The following is a 20,285-nucleotide window of genomic DNA, read 5'->3' on the forward strand; positions in this document are numbered from 1 at the left end:
ACACGCTATGGAGACCCCCTGTCTCAGAGGTGGGGTGTGCTACACTTAGCAGAATTTTAAACAGGACGGAGTGAATATTTACTCTCCAAACTTTCCTGCCACTCTTCAGTAATGATAAAACACTCATATACAATACAGTAACTTCTTCAGAGATGATCACTTCTCACTACTACAAGAGAGGGCAAAAGCCTGCCCTATGGGCTATATGGCTGTAATACACGTGACGGAAGATTTGGGATTTGGGCACGCTAGCTCTGTGTAGGTCATTTTAGTAGCCTACAGCCTTCTTGTACTATTATATTCTATTTAAAGATCCCAGTCTGACTCTTTTGGAAGCTGTGAGGAAAAAATGCACAGCAAAGGGGCACTGATGATGGCCCTTTTAGAAAATCAATAATCCTTTGAAACTGTCTTGTTCTATTTTAAGGAACTCAGACTCAGAGGTTACTTAGAGATATTTAGATCTTAGAAGTTATGTGCAGGAGTTTTAATAAAAAAGACATTGGCTATGCATGACTTCACTGCAGTTTGAACCATATCAGATAGCACACTTATCCTTTTTTTCTGTATGTTTTCCTGTGGATTACTGGGTTGCATAGTACATTCAATGAAACTTCAGTTTGAGACTGTATCCCTTTGCCTGAAGAAGGGAGGGTAAAGGCAAGGAACATCTTGAGTATGATGAGCATTTTTTAATTTTGTGGTTGCATTCTTAACTTTGTAAGTTAATACATGTTAAAAAGCTCTTCTTGTTCCAAAGCATATGGATGTAAATTGTCCTTAATTGAACCTTTTCTTAATCATGAACTGATCTCTTTTTTCATGACCAGATGAGAAGAGAGGGGAAAAAATACAAAGTGAATCCAACAAATAATGTGTTCAGAGCTGGAGTCTGGGGTTGGGGGAAGGGGGGCAGTGGGATCTGGGCAGGCTGACATCAGCAAGTCAGGATGATAAACAACATGAGTAGGAGTATTGCGTCTCAGCTACACATAGAGGCATCCAAGAACAAAAGGAAAGCAGTAAAGACTCTTTGGGTAGATGTAAGAGTCCATCTTTTGTGTTGGTTGCCCTTTTCTATTGACACCATCGCAGACAGACTTCTGGATTTCATTACTACTCCAGCTCTGTTTGGCCCTGTCATGGTTTGAGATAGCCCCAAAATCCAATTCCCTAGCTCCATTCCCCCCTCCCACATCTCAACCTAATGTGAGATGGGTTTTTCCAGACAAAACACACCAGACTCAAAGTGGGGGAAAGGGAATATATTACAATGACTGTACAAATAAATACCATATCACATTATACACATGATCACAACTATCTCTACCATGACATATGTATTTACAATGGACCAGATCTCCCCTCCAAATAAAAGTCCAGGAGGGAAAGAAGGACAGATCCCTTCCAGTCTCTGAACAGCAGCATCTTCTGAGGCAGCAGTCTGTCTTCTTCTCCACATGCAGCAGCTGATAGCTGGATTTCTGCCAGCATCCACGAGGGAGGTATTCAAGCCTCTCTCGGCCCCATCGCCTCCAACCGAGGGGTCTTCCGTGGGCTTCGTAACCCCAGACAAGGTCGTATCACCACGTCATATCACGAAGACACAGGGGGGGGTCTTCGTGACGGTCTGGTATCTCCAGGAGACTCAGCTCCTTGCAGGGCCTCTGTGCCCTGCCTCTCAGGCTGCCACCGTGGCAGCAGTGCAAGGGGGGGAGAGCCAAGGTCAACTCCCCCCGCATTCCTCTGGCCGTCCCGGTCCAGCTCCGGGACGCTCTGAGCTTCTCAGCTCCTCTCTCTCTCCGGTGCTGCATGTCTAAAACTCTTCTCCTTAATAGGAGTCCATCTCCCTCTTTTCCAAGAGGGGTCTCAAGGGAGTTTTAGGGGATCTGGTACAGTCTTACCCCCAGAACTCTGTCTCTCAGCTGCTGGTTCTCTTTCTCCCGGCTCTCCTTCCAGGAGTCCTTTCTCTGGTGCTGCATGTTGTTTCTGCTGCTCCTTCAGTTCAGGTTCTTATCTCTGGCTCTCTGCCACCGTTTCTCTGGTCAGCGCCGGCTGCTGCTCTGCGCCCATGGAGAAAACATCTCCCGGCATAACTACAGGCACCTAGCCCAGCTTTATGCTGTTCCAGGTCCCTGCAGCCCCCAACCAGGGGCTGGGAGGCCCCAGAGGGCCCAAGGGGCTCAGAACCCCTTCCTCGTGGCTCACAACATGGCCACCTCTCCTCAACAACCAAAACTACAACTCATCTTTTCCGGTGAGCTTGTGGGATGTTGACATTTTTGCAGGAGCGCCCATTGGACAGAACTCCAAAACTTCCAGGGGTTTCCACCCCTCGGGGTCTACCACTTTCTTAGCCTCTGGGGGAAAAACAAAGTCCAAACCACTACAGGCCCTAATTTGATTTGCTTACTTCAGTTCAGTCTGCAATCCTGCATATTGTGCATCTATGTATTTTCCTACCATTGGTTCAGGAAAGCTGTGAAACTTGTCTTAACGTGCTGGATCTTTCTTAAAATCTTTGTTCAGCAGCAAGCTGCATGGTAAAATTTTGTACTTTTTATAAGGGAGTTATTTTCTACCTCATTATTACGAGAATTTTATTAGGAAAAAAATTATAGTAACTCTATACAAAATTAACAAGCATACAAATAAAATTCTAATAATTAGACCTTTTTTTCTGTTAATGTTGTGTAAACCTATCATTAGGTTTTGATGCCTTAAGGTCCTTTTAGTTTTTTGATTTTTCTAATTTTTATAAGTAGTTGTATAGTAGAAGTAGATTTAGAAGCAGCAGCATTTAATTCCTTTACCTTTACCTTTACACAGAAGCTACATAGATTACCAACCCTCTAATCCCATTCTATGCTCTCCATATCAATTCTACCCCTGAATTCCACCAGGACATGTTTAGTCTCACTCTAAGATAGGCCTGTTCTGTTTGGAGAATGCTTGTATTTTAGCCTAAACCGGAGAACACAGTCAGAAACTGGGTAATTGTGTACCCTTTGTGCTCTGAAGAAGATGAAGATTGATAAAGAGGTGATCTCAAAAGACCCCAGCCCCAATTCCCAAGAGGCAGATCGAGGGTGGTTCAGGGCAAAAGTCAGAGGGTGGAAAAATCTCGGATTGGACAGGCAGTATTATAAATTGTAACATCGTGGGGTGTGCATCTCGTAACTTTATGCCTAGGCACAAATTAAATCCTTTCCTTATCTTACCTTAAAAACTAAATTGTCTCAGAGTTTTTTTCTCCCTATATTTTCTTTTTAGGTAACAGTTTGAAAGTTGTTAAAATCTTTAATGCCTCTTAAAAAAAGTAATTCTGTTGCATAGTCATCTGTATATTTTCTGAGTGACAAACACTAGAAAAACAAACAGCTATAGGAAGCATGCAGCTAAGAGCAAGAGACTAGCAGATGCCCTACAGCTTACTAAAAAGAGTGGTCAGTTTTTCACTACATGCAGCAGGCAATTGGATCAGGCCCTACATGTATAAGAAGCAGACAAAGCAATTGCACAGTAGATATTCTGTAGGAAATCAGCGCAATACAGTGATTGTTGTAGAAGCTATATATTTTAATATATGCAATCAACTAATGGTAAAACTCTTTTTCCTCTGTTTTATCTTATCGTTATGTTTTTGTACAGCAAGAACAATTTCTTTTGCTAGTACAAAATTAGCTACATCTGTGGGACATTGTAGCTTGTTCAGACACGTGCTTATTTCAAATCCTTTGTGGTTTTGTCCTTAATGTTTAGACCCTGGTCAGAGAAAATATTGGTATTCAAAATAATTAAAGCTAAAACATATAACTGGAGGAAGGAGAAGAGAAGGAGAGCTTAAATGATATTTTTGGGGATGTCCTGAGTACATAGTGATCATAAAATGTTGTTCATCTTAAACTGTGACATTTATGAAGTCTTATGCCTGGAGTTGGAGTGTAATTCAATCTCACTTCATTCTCCCACTGTCTGATGTACTCCCAGTTTGCTATATTCATTGTTTCTTTGAACATAAACCAAAGCTGCTTATACTGTTCCTCTGTCTACTCATGCTGTAGCATGAAGGTAAAAACCCGATCCCCTACTGCATGCAGCTGTAGATTTTCTGTAATAAGGGTACCAAACCCAAGGCATCAGGCTAAGGACTGAACAGCAGAATAGGATTCTTATAAAAGTTCAGGTGCCAAATTACCACAGAAACATATAGGAAAGCTGTGGTACATGCTGGAAGACCTAGACTGTGGGATGAGTTTTGAGATTAAGACTCTTAAATTTAATATGTACAGGTAGGTGTTTATAATTATGGTAATTGTCTAAGTCCTGATTACAACTACAGCTGGAATGGCTGTTTAAGCTGAGGTTGTAGTCAGTGGGTATTCAGAGGATATGAATCATTTGCCTAATGCCACCTAAGGTATCATAGGGAACTTGAGATATCTACACAGAGAGCACCAATGAAGCAATAGCTGAGAGCAAGGTGGGACCCATCTGGGCATCTTAAATGGTACTAGATGCTTATCTGTGGGGTACATAACAGAATTTTTGACATTTAGCCATGTAGAAATCTCCAAGTCTCAAACTGAGTCTTATCCTAGCGACATCTTAACATCTTCCATTGACACCTTCTGCTCTGAACTCACTGCAGCCAAATCCATAGAGAAAGGGAACATCCACTGAGTTTCTAGTTGTTTTTTGAGATATTTTCTACCAGTCCTCAACTGATCACAGAGGGTAGATGCCATGAACACATTCAATTGCCCCCCCTTTTTTTTTGAGTCCCACTGCATAATCTGTCTTCACTGTTTTCTTTTCTTCAATGGAGGTGGACGAACCTTGTTCCTGCAATGGGTGACCACTGTCTATGCTGCTATATAAGAACTATGCCATAACATCTTGTGACTGTTTCTAGATCTCCTTTTTGGCTAAATAACAGGGCAAATAATGGAGAGGGAAAAGCAGAACCCCGAGTACTGATGTGTACAGTCACAATGGGAGAGCATACAAGTGAGCAGGAAAAGCTGCTAAAATTCTGGGAGTAGCCAAGTTTGCTTTCCTAATTTTCTGACACTACATTTTGCAAATATCCTTAAACAACGTTTACCTCATCTTTGTAACTCCCCTTGTCCCCTTATCTTTGATGTCTGTTTCATTTACCTAGCCAATTTCTGTCAAGATCCCTTTGTGTGTGTGTTTTTTTTTTTTTTTTATTCCACATTGTTTCAAAAAGAAATTAAGGTAATTATGAGTTGAAAATTAGGAGTAGGAGGAAGATTATGAGGACCTGTAAAGTGAAAAGTATTAATTGCTTAACAATGACCTCACTTTCCAAATGAAGATCTATTGGATTCTAACAGAGCTAGGTGCTGACCTTAACATCCATATATTCTCTTACTTTTAATATTTTTTCTTCTCTAGATTAGTATTTCTTTATCTGCATAAAATATTGCCATTTAATTTTATACACTTTATAAATGTTTATTATTTCAAAATGATCTGGCTGAAGTTAGAGGGATTATGTATTTGCAAATACTACTTAAAGACTGGGCTTTGAAACAATAATGTCAGCTCATTTCACTAATGCCTATAAAAGTATAATATGTCTTTGAAAATTAAACAGAAAAGCAAAGAAATATTTGAAAATAAGTTTGCTAGTAAACATCTTTTTGAAGGAAGAAACATTATCAATATCAGGAACAGAATGTTTCTCTGTTTATTTAAAACATGCTACTATGTTAATTACTGCTACTGGAGAGCAAGTACCAGCCTAAATAACATGCAAATTGTCATTCCTTTTTTTTTTTTTTTTAACAAATAGGTTTTACAGGCCATTCTGCAATATAATGAACCCATAAAATTGTTCAGGCTAGAAAACCATCATCCATCATAATTACGTACAGCATTAGGTGTATTAGGAAGCTAATCTCATTTCACAGTCTGGAGTGGATGTTTTTATTAAATTACCAAACAGAGATGATGACAATAAGAGGAATTGTTGCTGATGGTGGAATGCATCAGTAACAACCACCTGGGAAGCTCTGCCAGACGGTTTGACATCAGTACCAAATACTGGCAACATTACTTTTCCTATCTAAAGCTGAAAGTGTGCAAGTGAAATGTGATGGCAGAGAATGAAATTGGCCCATAAGGTAAATTACAAATGACTTGCGCACTTGCTCACACCTTGAAAAGAGGACACTCATCAGGAATATGAGGCCAGGGTTGGGCTGCTTCCCCTTCATTTCATCACGCATCATGCAGGCACGGAAATGAGCGCCTTATTTCTGCGTCACTGGTGGCCCCAATGCTTGTGCCACCCACGCTGCTGGGCCTGTGTGTCTGCTGGTTTGGGGCCAGGGCAGGAGAAGGAGGTGGGAGGCAGGAATACAGTCAGGAAGGTGGGGCAGATCTGGGTACTGGCCTAGGAGGAAGGTGTGCTCTTTCAAAATCACACCATGCTGGTGTGGCTTAACTTCTAGCTCTTCCAGACATTATATGCCATACTGTGTATGGATTCTCAAACAGCACGCGGCTGAAGTGACATACCTTTCTTTTCAGTTTTACACACAATTACTAGAATACAATTGGCAGATACTCTGCCCTTCAGTCATTAAATATCCAGAGCATCCTCCATGGTGACTATGCATAGTAAGGTCTCTACATTTTCCCCTTTTTTCCCCCAGAGCTTTCCCCATTTCATTTAATTGTTTGAAATTTGATCATGCTCCATAAGAAACAGGAAACATAAATGGATACATGATTCTGAACTCAATCCCCAGGTAATGCTTGTGTGGGAAGTCAAGAGAGAAGCCAATGAAATGCATTTAGAGACAAAATGGTGTAGCAGTACTCCCTTTCAGGAACTCTGATGATAACACTTAGAGATGGCTTCTTCACAAGGCCTGTCAATACACTATTGCTAGTAGAAGAAATTGAAGGAATTTTCCTGTTTTATTTAGAAGTGTGAAACAGGGCATGTTCTCCCAGTCAGTGGCTTTCCTGTAGGAGTTAACAAAAATCTTCTGAGGGCGTACCATGTTCTTAGCAGTATCTGATCAATGGTCTAGTAACTTTCATAATTATTTTATTATTATATTAAAAAGCTATTTAAGTATTTTTACAGTACAAATAACATTTCAATGAAAAGTTTGTTTTATAATCCATCTTTCCCTCCCAGGTTGTAACATCATTGCTGTAACTGGTTGCTTTAAATAATCATATCACAAAGATTTTTACTTATTTAATAATAAAAGGTGGATGCTGATGATAAGTGAGCTAACTGCAGGTGAGGACCAGCATTTTCTTCATAAAACACCCAGCATTGCTAGGAAAGCATTTGGATACCTCCTTTCTATAGAATGAGAATGAACATTGATCAGTAATGATTGTGTATTACTTCCAAGCCTAAAAAAAATACCCAAGTGGTGATCTGTAGATAAAGTATTCTCACTGATGAGGAGTCACTTCTAGAATAGGACATACGTTTTTGAAATCATATATAAAGGATGTACTATTCTCTGGAAAAAAAGTTGACAGTGATCTCAGCTGAAGTTTTATAAAACAAGAGTGATCCGGTTCAATCAATGAAGTTTTATGACAAACATTTAGGATAATAATCAAGATGAGGCCTTAATTTGGAAGGGACTTGCATTACACTCTCATTAGTGCACCATCTAGTGGGATCATCTTGGATCAGCTTCGGTATGTCAACAGCATGGGGAAAACACCTGTCCAGATAGTAATGCTAAAATCATTGCAAATAACCTATTAAAAGTAGATTGACCACGTGTACAGCACTCCTGCAACAAAAAGGCATATCAGAATGTTTTTTTCCCTAGTAACTTTAATTCATGAAAGTGAGAAAATGACATTTCCAAGCATCAGTTAACATAAGAACTATTTGTAGGCATCCGAGTCTTGCAGGTTAGGTTGTCTCTCCTTTCAGCATGCTTGCAGACCCATTGAGAACCATGTAAAGGCTAGTCTTGTTTTTTCAGATCTTTAACTTCGCTCCATTGTGTTGGTAGTTTAATGGACTTTTCTATTATTATTTGATTAGGATGCCTATTAAGTTTTCACTGCTCCAGCTATTTCTAAATCTTAGCAATCACCAAGATCTATGATGAAGCAGAAACAAACTTGCACTTCTCAAATTCTGCAGCTCTTCCCTAGGTGAGGTTAGGCTCTGCAGAGGCGGCAGCATTCCCAGCAACCGGGTGCCGTGGGATGTTTGCTGTGTATTTAATGTGCACGGGGATATCCTCCAGATGAAGCAGCCCAGCCCCGGGGCTCTAGGGAGCATTTGGCCCCGACATTTTCGCTTTGAAGAAGTGGGGAGTATGAGGAAGCGCCTCAGCTGCCGTGCAGGTTGAGGTGAGCCTCGGGGCTCACCTGCCTCTCCTGCTCAGGCGGCTGGGTCAGGAGGAGCCCTGGTGCCGGGGCTACTGCCCTCACAGCCACGCGCGGCCTCCTCCTCCTCCTCCTCCTCCTCCCGAGTCCAGTCCTGGCAGCCGTGTGAACGCACCCTTCTTTCCTCGTGTTCCTGGCATCACTTGCCCCCTCTCTCAGCTGTATATCATGCACCTCTGCATTTAAAGGCACCTTTAAATAGATCTACAGTTTCCCACTCACTTTCTTTGAAGTGTCCATTCCCATTTGGAGAAGAAATGACCCAAGCTGAAGGCGGAGCTGCAAAGCAGGGTCTTAACGTAGCAACTTCGTATTTTTCTCTGCAGTGTCGTTTCCTTGTTCATGTTTACCCCTACTTCCGGATGCAACAGTATCTATTCCCTACATTACACTCTCCCCACTCCCTATCCCCATTTTTTCCACTCGCACAGGGCTGCCCTTCTCCTCCCGATGTCCCCGGGCCCTGCAGCAGCGGGGTCCCCTCGGAGGCCCGAGCGGCGCCACGCCCGCTCCTGCCCTGGCCCGCCCTGCTCCGGCACCGGCCGGGCAGGGCCGTACCTCCCTTCGCCGCCGCCGTCACGGCGGGGCGGGCCGGGCCGGGCCGGGTCCTACCGCCCCTCCACGCCCTGCAGCCGCCACCGCCCCCGCCGCGCCCCTGCGAGCGGGTTCGCCGGGGCCGGGTAAGAGCAGCCGGAGCCCCTCAGGGGTGCGGGGGGTGTTCGCTGTCCTCCCTCCCGCCGGGGAAGGGGGTGACCGGGGCGGTGTCCAGCCAACCGGGAAGGGGCTGCCAGGCACGGGGAGCCCGTGAGAGGGCGGCGGGAAGGGCCGCAGCGCCCTTCGGGCCCTCGCTGGGTTCGGGGCCGCCCCCCTGTGCCCGGCCCTGGGGCGAGCGGGGCGGCTGCGGGCGGGACTGGGGTGACGGGGGTTGCGGGGCCGGGGCCTCGGCGGGGGCAGTGTTGGAGCGATGTGGGTCGTGACAGCACCATCCCCTTTCCCCTGCACCCTCCCGGGACATCCCCGGTACCGAGGCTTTGGACTGGGCGCTGGCCGCGATGCTCTGAGAAGGGAGTTGGGGCCTACAGCGGGTGTTTTACAGCAGCTTGTGTGGAACTGTAGGGGAGGACGCGCCTCCGCCGTGTGGAAGCGCTCCCCGTGCTGTTCCAGGTCCGAGGTGAGCATGTCAGCGGGAGGAAGGGAGATTATAAAAGTCACCGATGTAAATACCGACCCCGGGCCTGGCGCGCCGGGCTCCTGGGCCGATGTTATCGCTACTTTCCTGGTGAATCACTCTCCGCTGCATCAGGGATGGGCACTTCTGCAAACTCTGCAATTAAATGGAAGGTTTCGCTCCACTGTCCGTGCCATGCGAGGCACTGCATCTTAAATTGAAGAAGCCCAGTGATACAATCGCAGGAATACTTTGCCAGAAGCAAGGTGCTCATGTGTTGTGACCCCCTCCACTGACGAACAAGCCTTGCAAAGGCAGAGGGCTGTGCCACGGGCGAGAGGAGCGCTCCTGACGCGTCATTATCCAGTCTTGTGCTCTGCCGGCAGTGCAGCCCTTCTGCTCAGAGCTTGCAGTTTGTGCAAATACTGTTAACAGAAAAGAAAGGGGACAAAAAAAAAAGTTAAAATATCTTAAAATTAGAAGAAAGTGATGCTAAATGGTGGTGTTGTTATAAACTGTGTTTGTGTTCCCTTCATGAAGATGTCTTTTGTAGTCTTATGGCAGAATATTAAGTGGCACTCTTCTTGGTGACTTACACTGAACTGAAACTCTTGTGGGAGGAGGAAAAAAGAGACCATGAGCTATATGTAGTTATTAGCATCCTGGTGGGCCTCAGAGAGACTCGACATCCATTGCAGTGAGATTTTGTGCAAAGGTAATTTCTCCCTTGGTGCACTTGATCTGAGCACTTGGTTCAATGTGAACAAACTACCATTAGGGAGATTTGAGTTAGACTATCTAGCATGCCAGGTGTGCTGTGCTTCTAATCCATCTTCATTTTCACATGAAATGATGTTTGTCTGTCAGTAGCACAAGAAACTAGGCACTTTGAAACTGTCATTTCAGGTCCATTTTCAGACCTCCTGTTCCCTATCTTCCCCAATAGTTCCAGTCCCTAGTGTTCATTTTCCTATTCCTGCTTCATCATCAGGCCTTTAAACACTTCGTGCACTCCTAGGAAACATGATTCTCTTAAGGCATTTTACCAAGAACTAAAATGTTCTTTTAGGCTTGTGAAAGCATGTGATTCTTACCTACTTCATTATAAATATCAGTGTGGATGAATCAGACAATTACAAACATTTTATTTTTTTTTATCTGTATATGCTAAGCATTGGTGATGCATTAGACCTAGTAGTATTTTAGGCTTCTGTAATTTAGTTTTTCATGCTGGGCAGTTTAAACGCCACTGCTTTAAATTGCACCTTTGTTCAATGGAATCTTTTCTAGGAAAAATGACTAAAACACTGACCAGTGGCACAATCTAATAATTCTTTCCAGGAAAAAAGAAAACAGGAAAGAAAAAAAAGAAAAAAAAAAAGAAGTACTTATAGCTGTTAGACAATGTAAACTTGGTTTTGTTAGGTTCCAGCATCACTAGTGTTGCAAGGCTGAGGGAATTGGGCAGAGTGGATAGAAAATTATCTTTTGACATCTTTTATGTAAGTGTTGCTGCAGGAGAAATAAAATTTTAAATGAACTGTTTCCTTTCCTATATGGATTTAAGTTTGACTTCACCTGACACTAGATCACAAAAAAAAATAAATCTGAAAACTTTTCTTTCAAGAAGACCAGAAGGATTTAATTTTGTTTGCATGTTTGTTATGCTCCACAGTTGTTTTTTTTATTATGGGGGCCTACAGCCTGCCTTTGTGGACCAAGATTTCAGTACATTAAGAGCTGTAAAAACACATAGTGGAAAATATGATATCTGTCTAGTAAATATTTTAGCTTAAGTTTAAAGAAAAAAGAGATGAGTCCAGAAAAAAACTCTGACCTCCCTCATACCCACTAGAGAAAATAGTGACAGATTTAATGCTCACCTGTATCTCACTAAGTCAGTTGCTATGAGTCAGTTATGAGAATCCCTGAGGTGCTGTAGCAGGACATCCTTATATTTTCTGTAACTAACATTGTGACTGGCTGAAATTTTTAGTTCATCACTTTTACTTGTGTTTTCACCCTGCTTGAAGGATTTTAAACTTTTTTTTTTTTTTGTGAGGGGGAAGCAGTTTACAAGGGAAGTCTTATTGTTGGCAGGAAGCTTTGTTACTGTGACCTTTATTTAGGAAAAAAAAATCACATAAAGAAAGCCCCATGACTTGTCTCTGGATAATTAAGGGCATAAAATCAGATGTAAATTCAGATCAGATTTAAATTTCCAAGCGTTCTATGGAATGTAGCATGTATTTTTTTTTTTGCTTTCTGAAAGTTAAGGTTCCATGTAATCATTTCTAGGTCCTGATGCTGAAACATTCCTCAAACAGTAAAGCTATTGCTTAAGGGTTCTTATCCTAATGTGTATGGTCTAGATTTATGGGAGAAAGAAGACTTTTAAAATATCTAAATGAGAAAATACAAGATAAATTAGGTACTTAACTAGCTGACTGGAACCTTGAAGATATTTAGGTGACTGCTGTGAGATCTGACACATCATATCCTTTTGTCCTGATGGAGCTTTCAAGAATGACACTGGGGAACTGCTTGGTTTTGGAGTTCCCAGTTTCTTGTCTCTACATTCATAACCTATGGAAAAATGGATCTTTTCCCATACCTGACGAACACCTTTCTAGAAAATATGTTGATACTAAGATTCATTTTTGCTCTGGTATAGAGTGACAGTGGAGGAACCAGTTAGTGCAAAAATTATGAAAAATATGTAGAAGTCCTTTGAATTCTTTAAACCTCAAATATGTGCAGCGAGGTCCTGCTTCAGGGAGTGTTGATGAAATGTCCTGATTTTTCATTTCATTTGTGACAGTGGACTCGGTTCCTTCGACTTTCTTCAGTAGCTTGGCAAGCTGAGTTGCCACTAGGTATACTCCCAAAGACAGAGATACTGAGCGGAACATAAAAGGTACAATCAGAAGCTCACACCTGACTGAAACTTTTAGGGGAACTGAAGACTACCATAGATGGAGCTCTGTTCCAGTTTGAACACAGACTGTAATTTCCTCAACTGCAGCAGATTTTTAACTTCCCCAATTTATAAGTTATGCAGCCAGTAATGCCAAAATATATCACAACAGAGCAGTTAAATGCTGTGGAAGTGAAAAGGAGTAATTTCTATGGAAATTCAGAACCTTGATGAATGCTCCTATCCCCTTGGATGGAAGGAAATGCTTGGTGCATGCCTGGTTTGTTTCCTGGTGGTTGAAACCCTGACTTTGTCTGGGTCAAAGACATTAGCAAAAACACCAGTTGACTTCCCGAGGGCCTATCTATCTGTGTTTTCAGAGGAGTTTGAGTAACTTAACACTAACAGGTGAAGGGTGTGTGGGTTGAAATAGGGTGTTTGTTCAGTTCAGATGCCCATGTTGCTGTGAAAACTAGAATGCTAAAGTGCGGTGAAGATTGAGGGGTGATAAGAGCTGATGGCTGACCCCTTACATCTCTTTCTGTCTGTTCCCCAGACCAGTAGCTTACTCTGTCACCAACCTGTGTTATTAGAATACTCATCAATAGCACTGCTAGTGGAAGAATCTGCACAGAGTAAACCAGCTGTGAATTTACATTGCTATCCTACAAATTTACTATAAATCTCAGTTCAGGTATGTGAGCTGATACAAAGAATTGTATCAACAATCAGAGAGATCTACATTTGCAGATGAAAAGCTGAACTGTATCCTGTGGACTTTGCAATCTATCATCTGAACATCCTCTCATTATGTGTTGTGTTTGGCTACCTATATAGCTAGAAAGTTGAAAAATTCAAAGTCTTATGTATTGTACAATCTGTACATTTGTCAGTATAGTGCAGTGTAACTTGTTTAAAGATACTTTTGGTCAGCTGTAGAAGTTTGCAAGACAATGAAAAGCAGTCACTGCTTTTGTCAAGAATTGGATGAAACAGTCAATGTATATCTCTTAATTGTAATGATGCTCCTGAGAACAGTGTTACAGGAGTTGTTTGTGAATACAAATATGAAAGAAGAAAAAACAATCATGAAAGACTATGTTAGTTCTACACAAGGTAATTTGGTCTTTTGCGACATTTTAACTTCAAACATACGTTTAACTTTTAACATTGACTTTTGACATTAACTGTAATATTTAACTAAAAAGTATTTTTAGTCAGTGCTAGCCTTGTAGCTAGCATGCTACTAAGGTGTCTAGGAATAGTCATAACTTCAAAAAAACCCCAATCTGTCAGCAGTTCTGAGAAATCTTTTTCAAACTAAATGTTTAGGAAGTTTCTTTGGATGTTATGCCTATGATTGTATTTTCCACTAAATTGGTAGATTTCCTTACTTAGTCAATACGGTAGGGTATAGAGCTGTTTGTTCACCTTTAAAGTTTGCATGGCTTTGGCCTTACAATCCAAATTCAATGCAGGGTTGCCTAGGGTTTCCAAAAAGATCAAGGGTTGTTATGCCAGCCTTGGTCCAGATAAGTGATATTTAGGCTGTCTGGCTGACTGACTTCAGTCAAAATAACTTGAATCTGCATGTGGTACAGACAAAGGAAACGATACTGCAGAGGGCTGGCATGACTAGAGGGCAATTGTGCAGCAAGTAAGTAGAAGAGTGCAAATACATTCCCTGTCACCTCATCTGCAATCAGGTTGTTCATTTCTAGGGGATACCTCAGGGCCTAAAGACTCCAGGCAGGGCTTGGGACCCTAGTGGAGCATTCATTTCAAAGTCATGCAGGGTTTGTCTCCAGAGTAGCAGCAGCTTGTTCATCTGGCATAGGTGGTGTCTCCTGCAGGGCAGCAGGGGTGGGCCTGACCTTTGTAGTTACACCCCTGGTGAAGTTTTGGGTATATACAATGACGGGACCCATACAGTGTCCTGGCTCCACTAAAGGTCATTTCATATCATAGAGATACAAAAACAACCAGGGCGTTGCTGCCTGCATTAATACAGGCATTTCCAAAGGTGAAAGAAAATATTTGGCAACAGGGAGTGTTAATTGTTTGTACTAAAAAAAAAGTTTGTAAGGACTTGGGTTTGCAAATTGTAGCACAGCTGTTATCATACTTGACAAATCAGCTGGCTTTTTCATTTCCTTCTTTTTACTTATTTAATGTACTTTCTTTTTCTCTCTCCTTGAAACTGAGTTTTAGCAGTGTCTGTTAACCAGAAGCTGATAGGCCAGGAGAACAGGATATTGCTTGGAAGGCACATGGTTTGGGTTGAACACTGGAAATGTGGGAAAGTGGTGAAGTTAAAATGTTGAACCCATGAAGGTGATGTGCAGGAGAGCACAGCCTGGATGAAATTGTGGGATTGTGTTGGATGCATTTATGCTTGATTAGTCTGCATTCTCACTGCAGAACAGATAAACTGCCAGTTTTGATTTGCATGGGTATTGTAATCCATGTATTGTTAATTTAGATTTAGGATATGAGCATATGAGCTTGTGCTGAACTTTGGTCTGTATGGAGGAAAAAGCACCTCTAAAAATGCATTTGAATACCCAAGTTGTTGAAAAATGAATTCATATTGAGAAATACACCAGATGAAACAGGATAAAGTGGTAATTCATAAGACTTAGGTGACACTGGGTTACAACTAAAGCTGAAGTTGATACAAATTATTGATCTTAAGAGGAAATAAAGTGCCTTCTTCATTCTGATATCTTGTGTGATATCTGATGGTTTTTTTTCCTAGTGGTTATATAGACTAGACTATATAGACTAGACTATATAGACTAGTGGGATAGGTGATCATCATCATCATGGCTAGTCTTCGCGAACGAAGATTTGAGAAGGGCACTACCCACGTTTGTTACAATGTGGAGTGGAAGGCGTAGGGAGATAATGCGGTCAGAAAGACCTGTCGGCAGATTTTTGAGTTTAGGAACAATATAGAGTTTTTGATCATGAAGCCAACTCCTGAGAGATGCCTAGAGTTGGTTCTGGGCTTACCTGACCAAAAGAGTGTGTAACCGGCACCATGTTCTCTAGGGCTACCTTCCTCATGAAGGCAAACTTCACTGAGACCAGCAATGTCGATGTTGAGACGTGACAGTTCATGGGCAATTAGGGCAGAACGATGCTCAGGATGTCCACTATCCGCAGAATCAAGCATGGTTGTGATGTTCCAGCATGCTAGAGTTAATTTAGGTACACCTTTGGAGGCAGGTGTGTGCCTTTGTCTTTTGATCTTTGTGTGACCACATTGGAAGAAGATGCCTGTTGGTCTGCGGTTAACCAACCGGGTGAAGGGGGAGATGAGCTTTGTTTAGGCCACCTTTTCTAGGCCCCTCTCCGAGTGGAGCAAGCAGTGCTGTTCTTGAAAAGGCTACTTGGACATTCAGGGTGCTGCCCAAAGAGACTGTCATCTTCAGTCAGTCTCTGATGACCAATATCCTGAACCGCCTGCATGCAGGGTTGGATCTGCGGCTCCCAGTGCACCTTTAACCTGCCATTTCGACCCTTGCCCTTTGCTGCAGGGCTTTGCAAATGTGGGTAAAGCCTTCGAGCCTGCACAATGGATTTTTTAGGTGAGACGCAGTATGGGTGGAACTGAACCCACCCTTTAATCCTAAGGTTCATCTGCCAGGGCCGACCGAGCTTGGACGGTGGCAGTGAGGTCCTCAGGACACAAGTTTAATTAGAGTGACCTTCTCTTAGATGGATGGCCTTACAGGGCTAAGTGAGCTCCATCTGCCCGGGTTTGGAAATTAGAGTTGTCCTTCTCCTAGGAGGGTTGCCAGAAGGCTAGTGAGCCCATCCTGCCCATGGACATATTATGTCTGACCCTTTGGTTTTGACCTGTCTGGCATGGGAGACCCTACCGACAGCATGTACCATCGCCAGCATAGCTCGCAACCTCATAGGGGTACACAGGCTTCCACCCCACTGAGACCCCATGGCCCGCTAGACCCCCTCCCGCTCCCCTAAATTGGACTGGCAAACCTCTGTGTGCTCCAAAGTTCCTCCTCTCTACTCCCCTCCTCCAAGGCGGCCACCGGGAGCCTGCCCAGCGTGGCCGGCGGCCACTGGGGCTGGGGGACTGCTGCCTGCCTGGCGTGGCTGGGGTGGGTGATACAGTGTATGGAAATAACAATATGATTAGTTTGGGACATAATTCTTTAGAGGATTTGGCATTTTCAGATTAAACATCAGTTTTCTTCTGGAATGGCAACAAATGAAAATGTATACTCTTTCTTTGATTACAGTGGGGAAAATATGTAAGAAGTCTGACAAAGGATGTAGTTTCTGTGATGTGGCTCTTGTAGAGTAATTGCAGATCTTAAGCTGTGTGTATTACTAAGAATCTCAATAGTAAGAGCTATTGTAGGAAATTCAAAAAGGACGTCATATTCCTATTTGTTACTTTTTAAAGAAAGTGTTCCCTTAAATTCTGTCCTTGAAGTACTGTGTTTTTGGAGAGAGTAAGCATTAGTATATAGAGTTTTCTTTAATCTTTTCCTATGTATTCTTCTTTAAGATGGTGAAGACCTTTATAAGCCAATGATCAAAAGTATTGTTTTTTATAGGTAGAGACTGTCTGACTGTTTCCCATTGTGGATGATCTTTACAGCAACTCTACTCAACCATGTCGTACGGACCGGGTTTTGGGGATCCTAATCAACTAGCCCAACACATAACTTCTAACATCCAGAAGATCACGCAGTGCTGTAAGTTGCATTTATGCATTTTTTTATAAAACTTTAGTAGTGCCCCCATTCCAGGTGAGTTTCTCAGATTCATTCATGGGAGTTCACTCTGACTCTGCCCGCTCATTTGGCACGTTTGTGGCACCCCACGCAGCATGGTCAGTCCTTCGTATATGTGGTTAAGAGTGATCTGCCATGGGGAAGTATAGTGTCACTCTATATTCACCACTTTTGTCCTGGCCAGTTATATGGCACCTAAAGATTGGTTGACATGTTTGCTGAGCAAGGATTGCATTAAGTATTTGCTGAAGCTTTAATTGTTTAGCAGGGACAGAAGCTGTGGCCTTGCAGCTTCCTCGTGTGTGTGTGTGTGTGTGTGTGTGAGGCAAATACAACTTGATTCACAAATTATGCAAAGTATACTGTTCATCAGAAGGGAGGTATCCATGAACAGCATGTGCCTAGTTTTGGCACGCATGTGTTTTATGTTGTTCGGGATGCAGAGTGCATGCAGAAAGAAGTGTTTTATTGTTAAAACTTCAAATTAATAATGATCAGTTGGGTATGTCAGTTTTTATTAAAATGTTGATCTTTGTTTTGCAAGACGAGTTCAAGGAGTTGGTATTTTTAGCATAGGTTAGTGGCACAGTTAGTTTAGCACATTTTTTCAGCTACATTTTTTATATTCTTCCAGATAGAATTTCTTAAGATCTCAATAGACAGGAACAAAAATTGCAATTTTGTTTTATTGAAAAGTTTCTGTAGATCAGGATTGTATTTTCTCAATATAAGATTAAGAAGTTGGCTCTCTAAAAGTCCTTATGCTTGATTTCTTAAAGTCTGCTCAGTGAATTCTTTCAGTCTCTTGGCATCTAAGTTGGTCCTCCAGAGGCAACTGCCAACCTGTGGCAGACACTGAGGCTCCAAGATGCAAAAAAGTTTTGTTTGTCAGGTGAAAACATAAAGTCAAATCAGTGATTGAAACTGGAACATTGTGAAGACAGTTGCTGAACATAATTAACCATTGTATACTGGATGCAGCAATTCCTTAATCTCATCCTTTCTTTTCCATCTCTTCTCTTCCTTCTACTGTGTGTCTTCTCCCCTTGTGACAAACAAGGCATACTAAAAGCAAGCTGCTCAGGCTTAGATAGAAGGAGAAATGCCAGAAAGACATGCAATCCTGCTGTCTTTTGCATTTTGAAATTTAGACAGCTAATGTCTGAGCAATAGGCAGATGCATCTGCCATTCCAAGTCCAAATGTCTCTTAGCCCCACTGCTACCTGGCTTCAGAAACAGGAGATTTGCCTTCAAAAGATCCAGCCAAGCACTTTTATGGTTCTGGTAGCTACACAGCTGGATTCCATCCCTTACTTTTCTGTAGACCTGATTGAACTGTAACCACTCAGTTACTCTTGTAGTCCATTCTCTGTTAGATTTTATGAGGATCTGGATCCTATGAACATCGAGAACACGTTTCCTGGACTGAGTTCTCTAAGGGCTTATGTACACTTTTCTAGCTCTTTTGTTCCCATGTGTAATACCTGTCCAGCTTTCTGTTGGAAAGTGTGAGCTGCAGGAAGTTCCAGGTCAAATGGGAAGAAACCTGCAGGCTTAGGGACCTGTGACTCTGAGAAGTGCTGTAACACATGGGGAGCCTGAATCACATGTGCTTGAATGAGCTGCAGCATTGTGTGCTGAATGTCAGAGAGGTCAGCGATGCCGGCAAGCCATGTCTCACTGGTTTGGTTTCAGGTTCGTGTTAACAGTGATGAGAAACAGATCTACAAACAGCTAGGGAAATTTCAGATTTAAGTAATAAAACCAAAGAAGCATATAATGAACTAGACTTGGGCAGCTCCTAAATTTGTCTTAGAGAACACAACTGATAACTAAGGTTTCAAAGTCTATCTGTCTGGCATTGAGTCCAAAGTAACTGTAATTCTCGTTCCAGGTCTATCTTATATCTGATTATAAAATCTAGATGACCTACATTTCATATTTCAGAAGTCCAGTGCATTTAAAGGTGGTTGAGGTTTTTCCCCAACTTTCTGGATATGAAGAACAGGAGTATGGAGAAGAGAATATATGGAAGAATACCTATGGGGTGTAAAGCTCCAACGTGTCTGGGCTTTGCAGATGGAGAACCTATTATCAAGGTGGTTTAATCAGTGTTTACTGAAGGAGCAGTAGTTCTAGAACTGGGTTTCCTAGATTGCAGTCTCACTTATGTGGCAGCTTAATGGCAGCTGCTCTTGAGATAAATCTCAATGCCTTCTTTCAGTATTTCCTTGAAATATTTCATATTGATCACTCATTTACAGCAACTGGATAGACAAGGAATAAGTGTGATGCACAGATACAAGGTGAGCTAGTAAAATATATTTCTTTGTGACAAAACAAGTCCTGCCTGCTTACAAATCTGTATTTCTACCAGGTATACTGGGATATGCCTAGGAGAATGAGAGCATTGAATACATATGTGATTGGGGTTTTTTTCTTTTTTTTTTTTTACCTCCTCTTCTTGAAGGGCATACAATTGTATAAATGTGATCTCTTTCAACAAGTGGAAAGGTGAAAGTGGATTAAGCAAAACAAACAAAAAGTATAATTTAAAGTCTTTAAAATATGTCGCTTTCAGACTTCTTACAACTGAAGATGAAGGGGAGCATTTCCTTGAAATTGACTGTTTTCTGCATTTTAAAAAATTGATTCTCTGTGTGTGGCAAAAAGAGGGAAAGCATTTTATTTAAAAAGATGTTCCCAAGAGGGAGCAAAATGGGAGTTGCATCCCTCTACAGGGAGAAGAACTCCACAGTTATAAATGTAGGAAGGATATAGTTAGAGGAATAGGTGCCTCTTCTGCTCAGCTGGAAAGATTTGACTCATGTGTCTGACAGGAACTGTGCAAGAAATAGCCAGACATGCTTTTTCTTCCCCCCACATAATTCTTAAATCATTCTCCCATGTGTGGGTCATTGAGGAAGCAGATTAGTATGCCTTTGGTTTGCTTAGCTTTTAATATTTTATTTGTAGCTACCAAATATGTCACTCAGAGCAACCCCCAAAGAAAAG

At 42.2% G+C, this 20,285-nt stretch overlaps 1 protein-coding gene across 7 annotated transcripts in view; it reads left to right on the forward strand.

The window, feature by feature from the left end:
- The first annotated feature begins 8,958 nt into the window (after nucleotides 1-8,958).
- The window catches only part of STX7 (syntaxin 7), a 40,421-nt gene continuing 29,094 nt past the window's right edge, over nucleotides 8,959-20,285 (forward strand). For 3 of the 7 annotated variants that reach the window (XR_007905312.1, XR_007905313.1, XM_051792625.1), the window contains exons 1-2: nucleotides 8,959-9,092; nucleotides 17,090-17,230. Coding sequence is in view for 5 of the 7 variants with exons in the window: in XM_051792625.1 (XP_051648585.1) it covers nucleotides 17,149-17,230 (82 nt within the window). In the remaining 2 variants the exon portion in view is untranslated. Of the gene's footprint in view, nucleotides 9,093-9,344; nucleotides 9,584-13,053; nucleotides 13,192-17,089; nucleotides 17,231-20,285 lie in introns of those variants that run through there. The other 4 variants (XM_051792622.1, XM_051792623.1, XM_051792621.1 and 1 more) reach the window with 4 other exon arrangements.

This window comes from Manacus candei, unplaced genomic scaffold, assembly GCF_025592945.1.
Source record: "Manacus candei isolate 608988 ecotype Guabito, Panama unplaced genomic scaffold, ASM2559294v1 h1tg000034l, whole genome shotgun sequence".
In the NCBI taxonomy this organism is placed as follows: Eukaryota; Metazoa; Chordata; class Aves; order Passeriformes; family Pipridae; genus Manacus; species Manacus candei.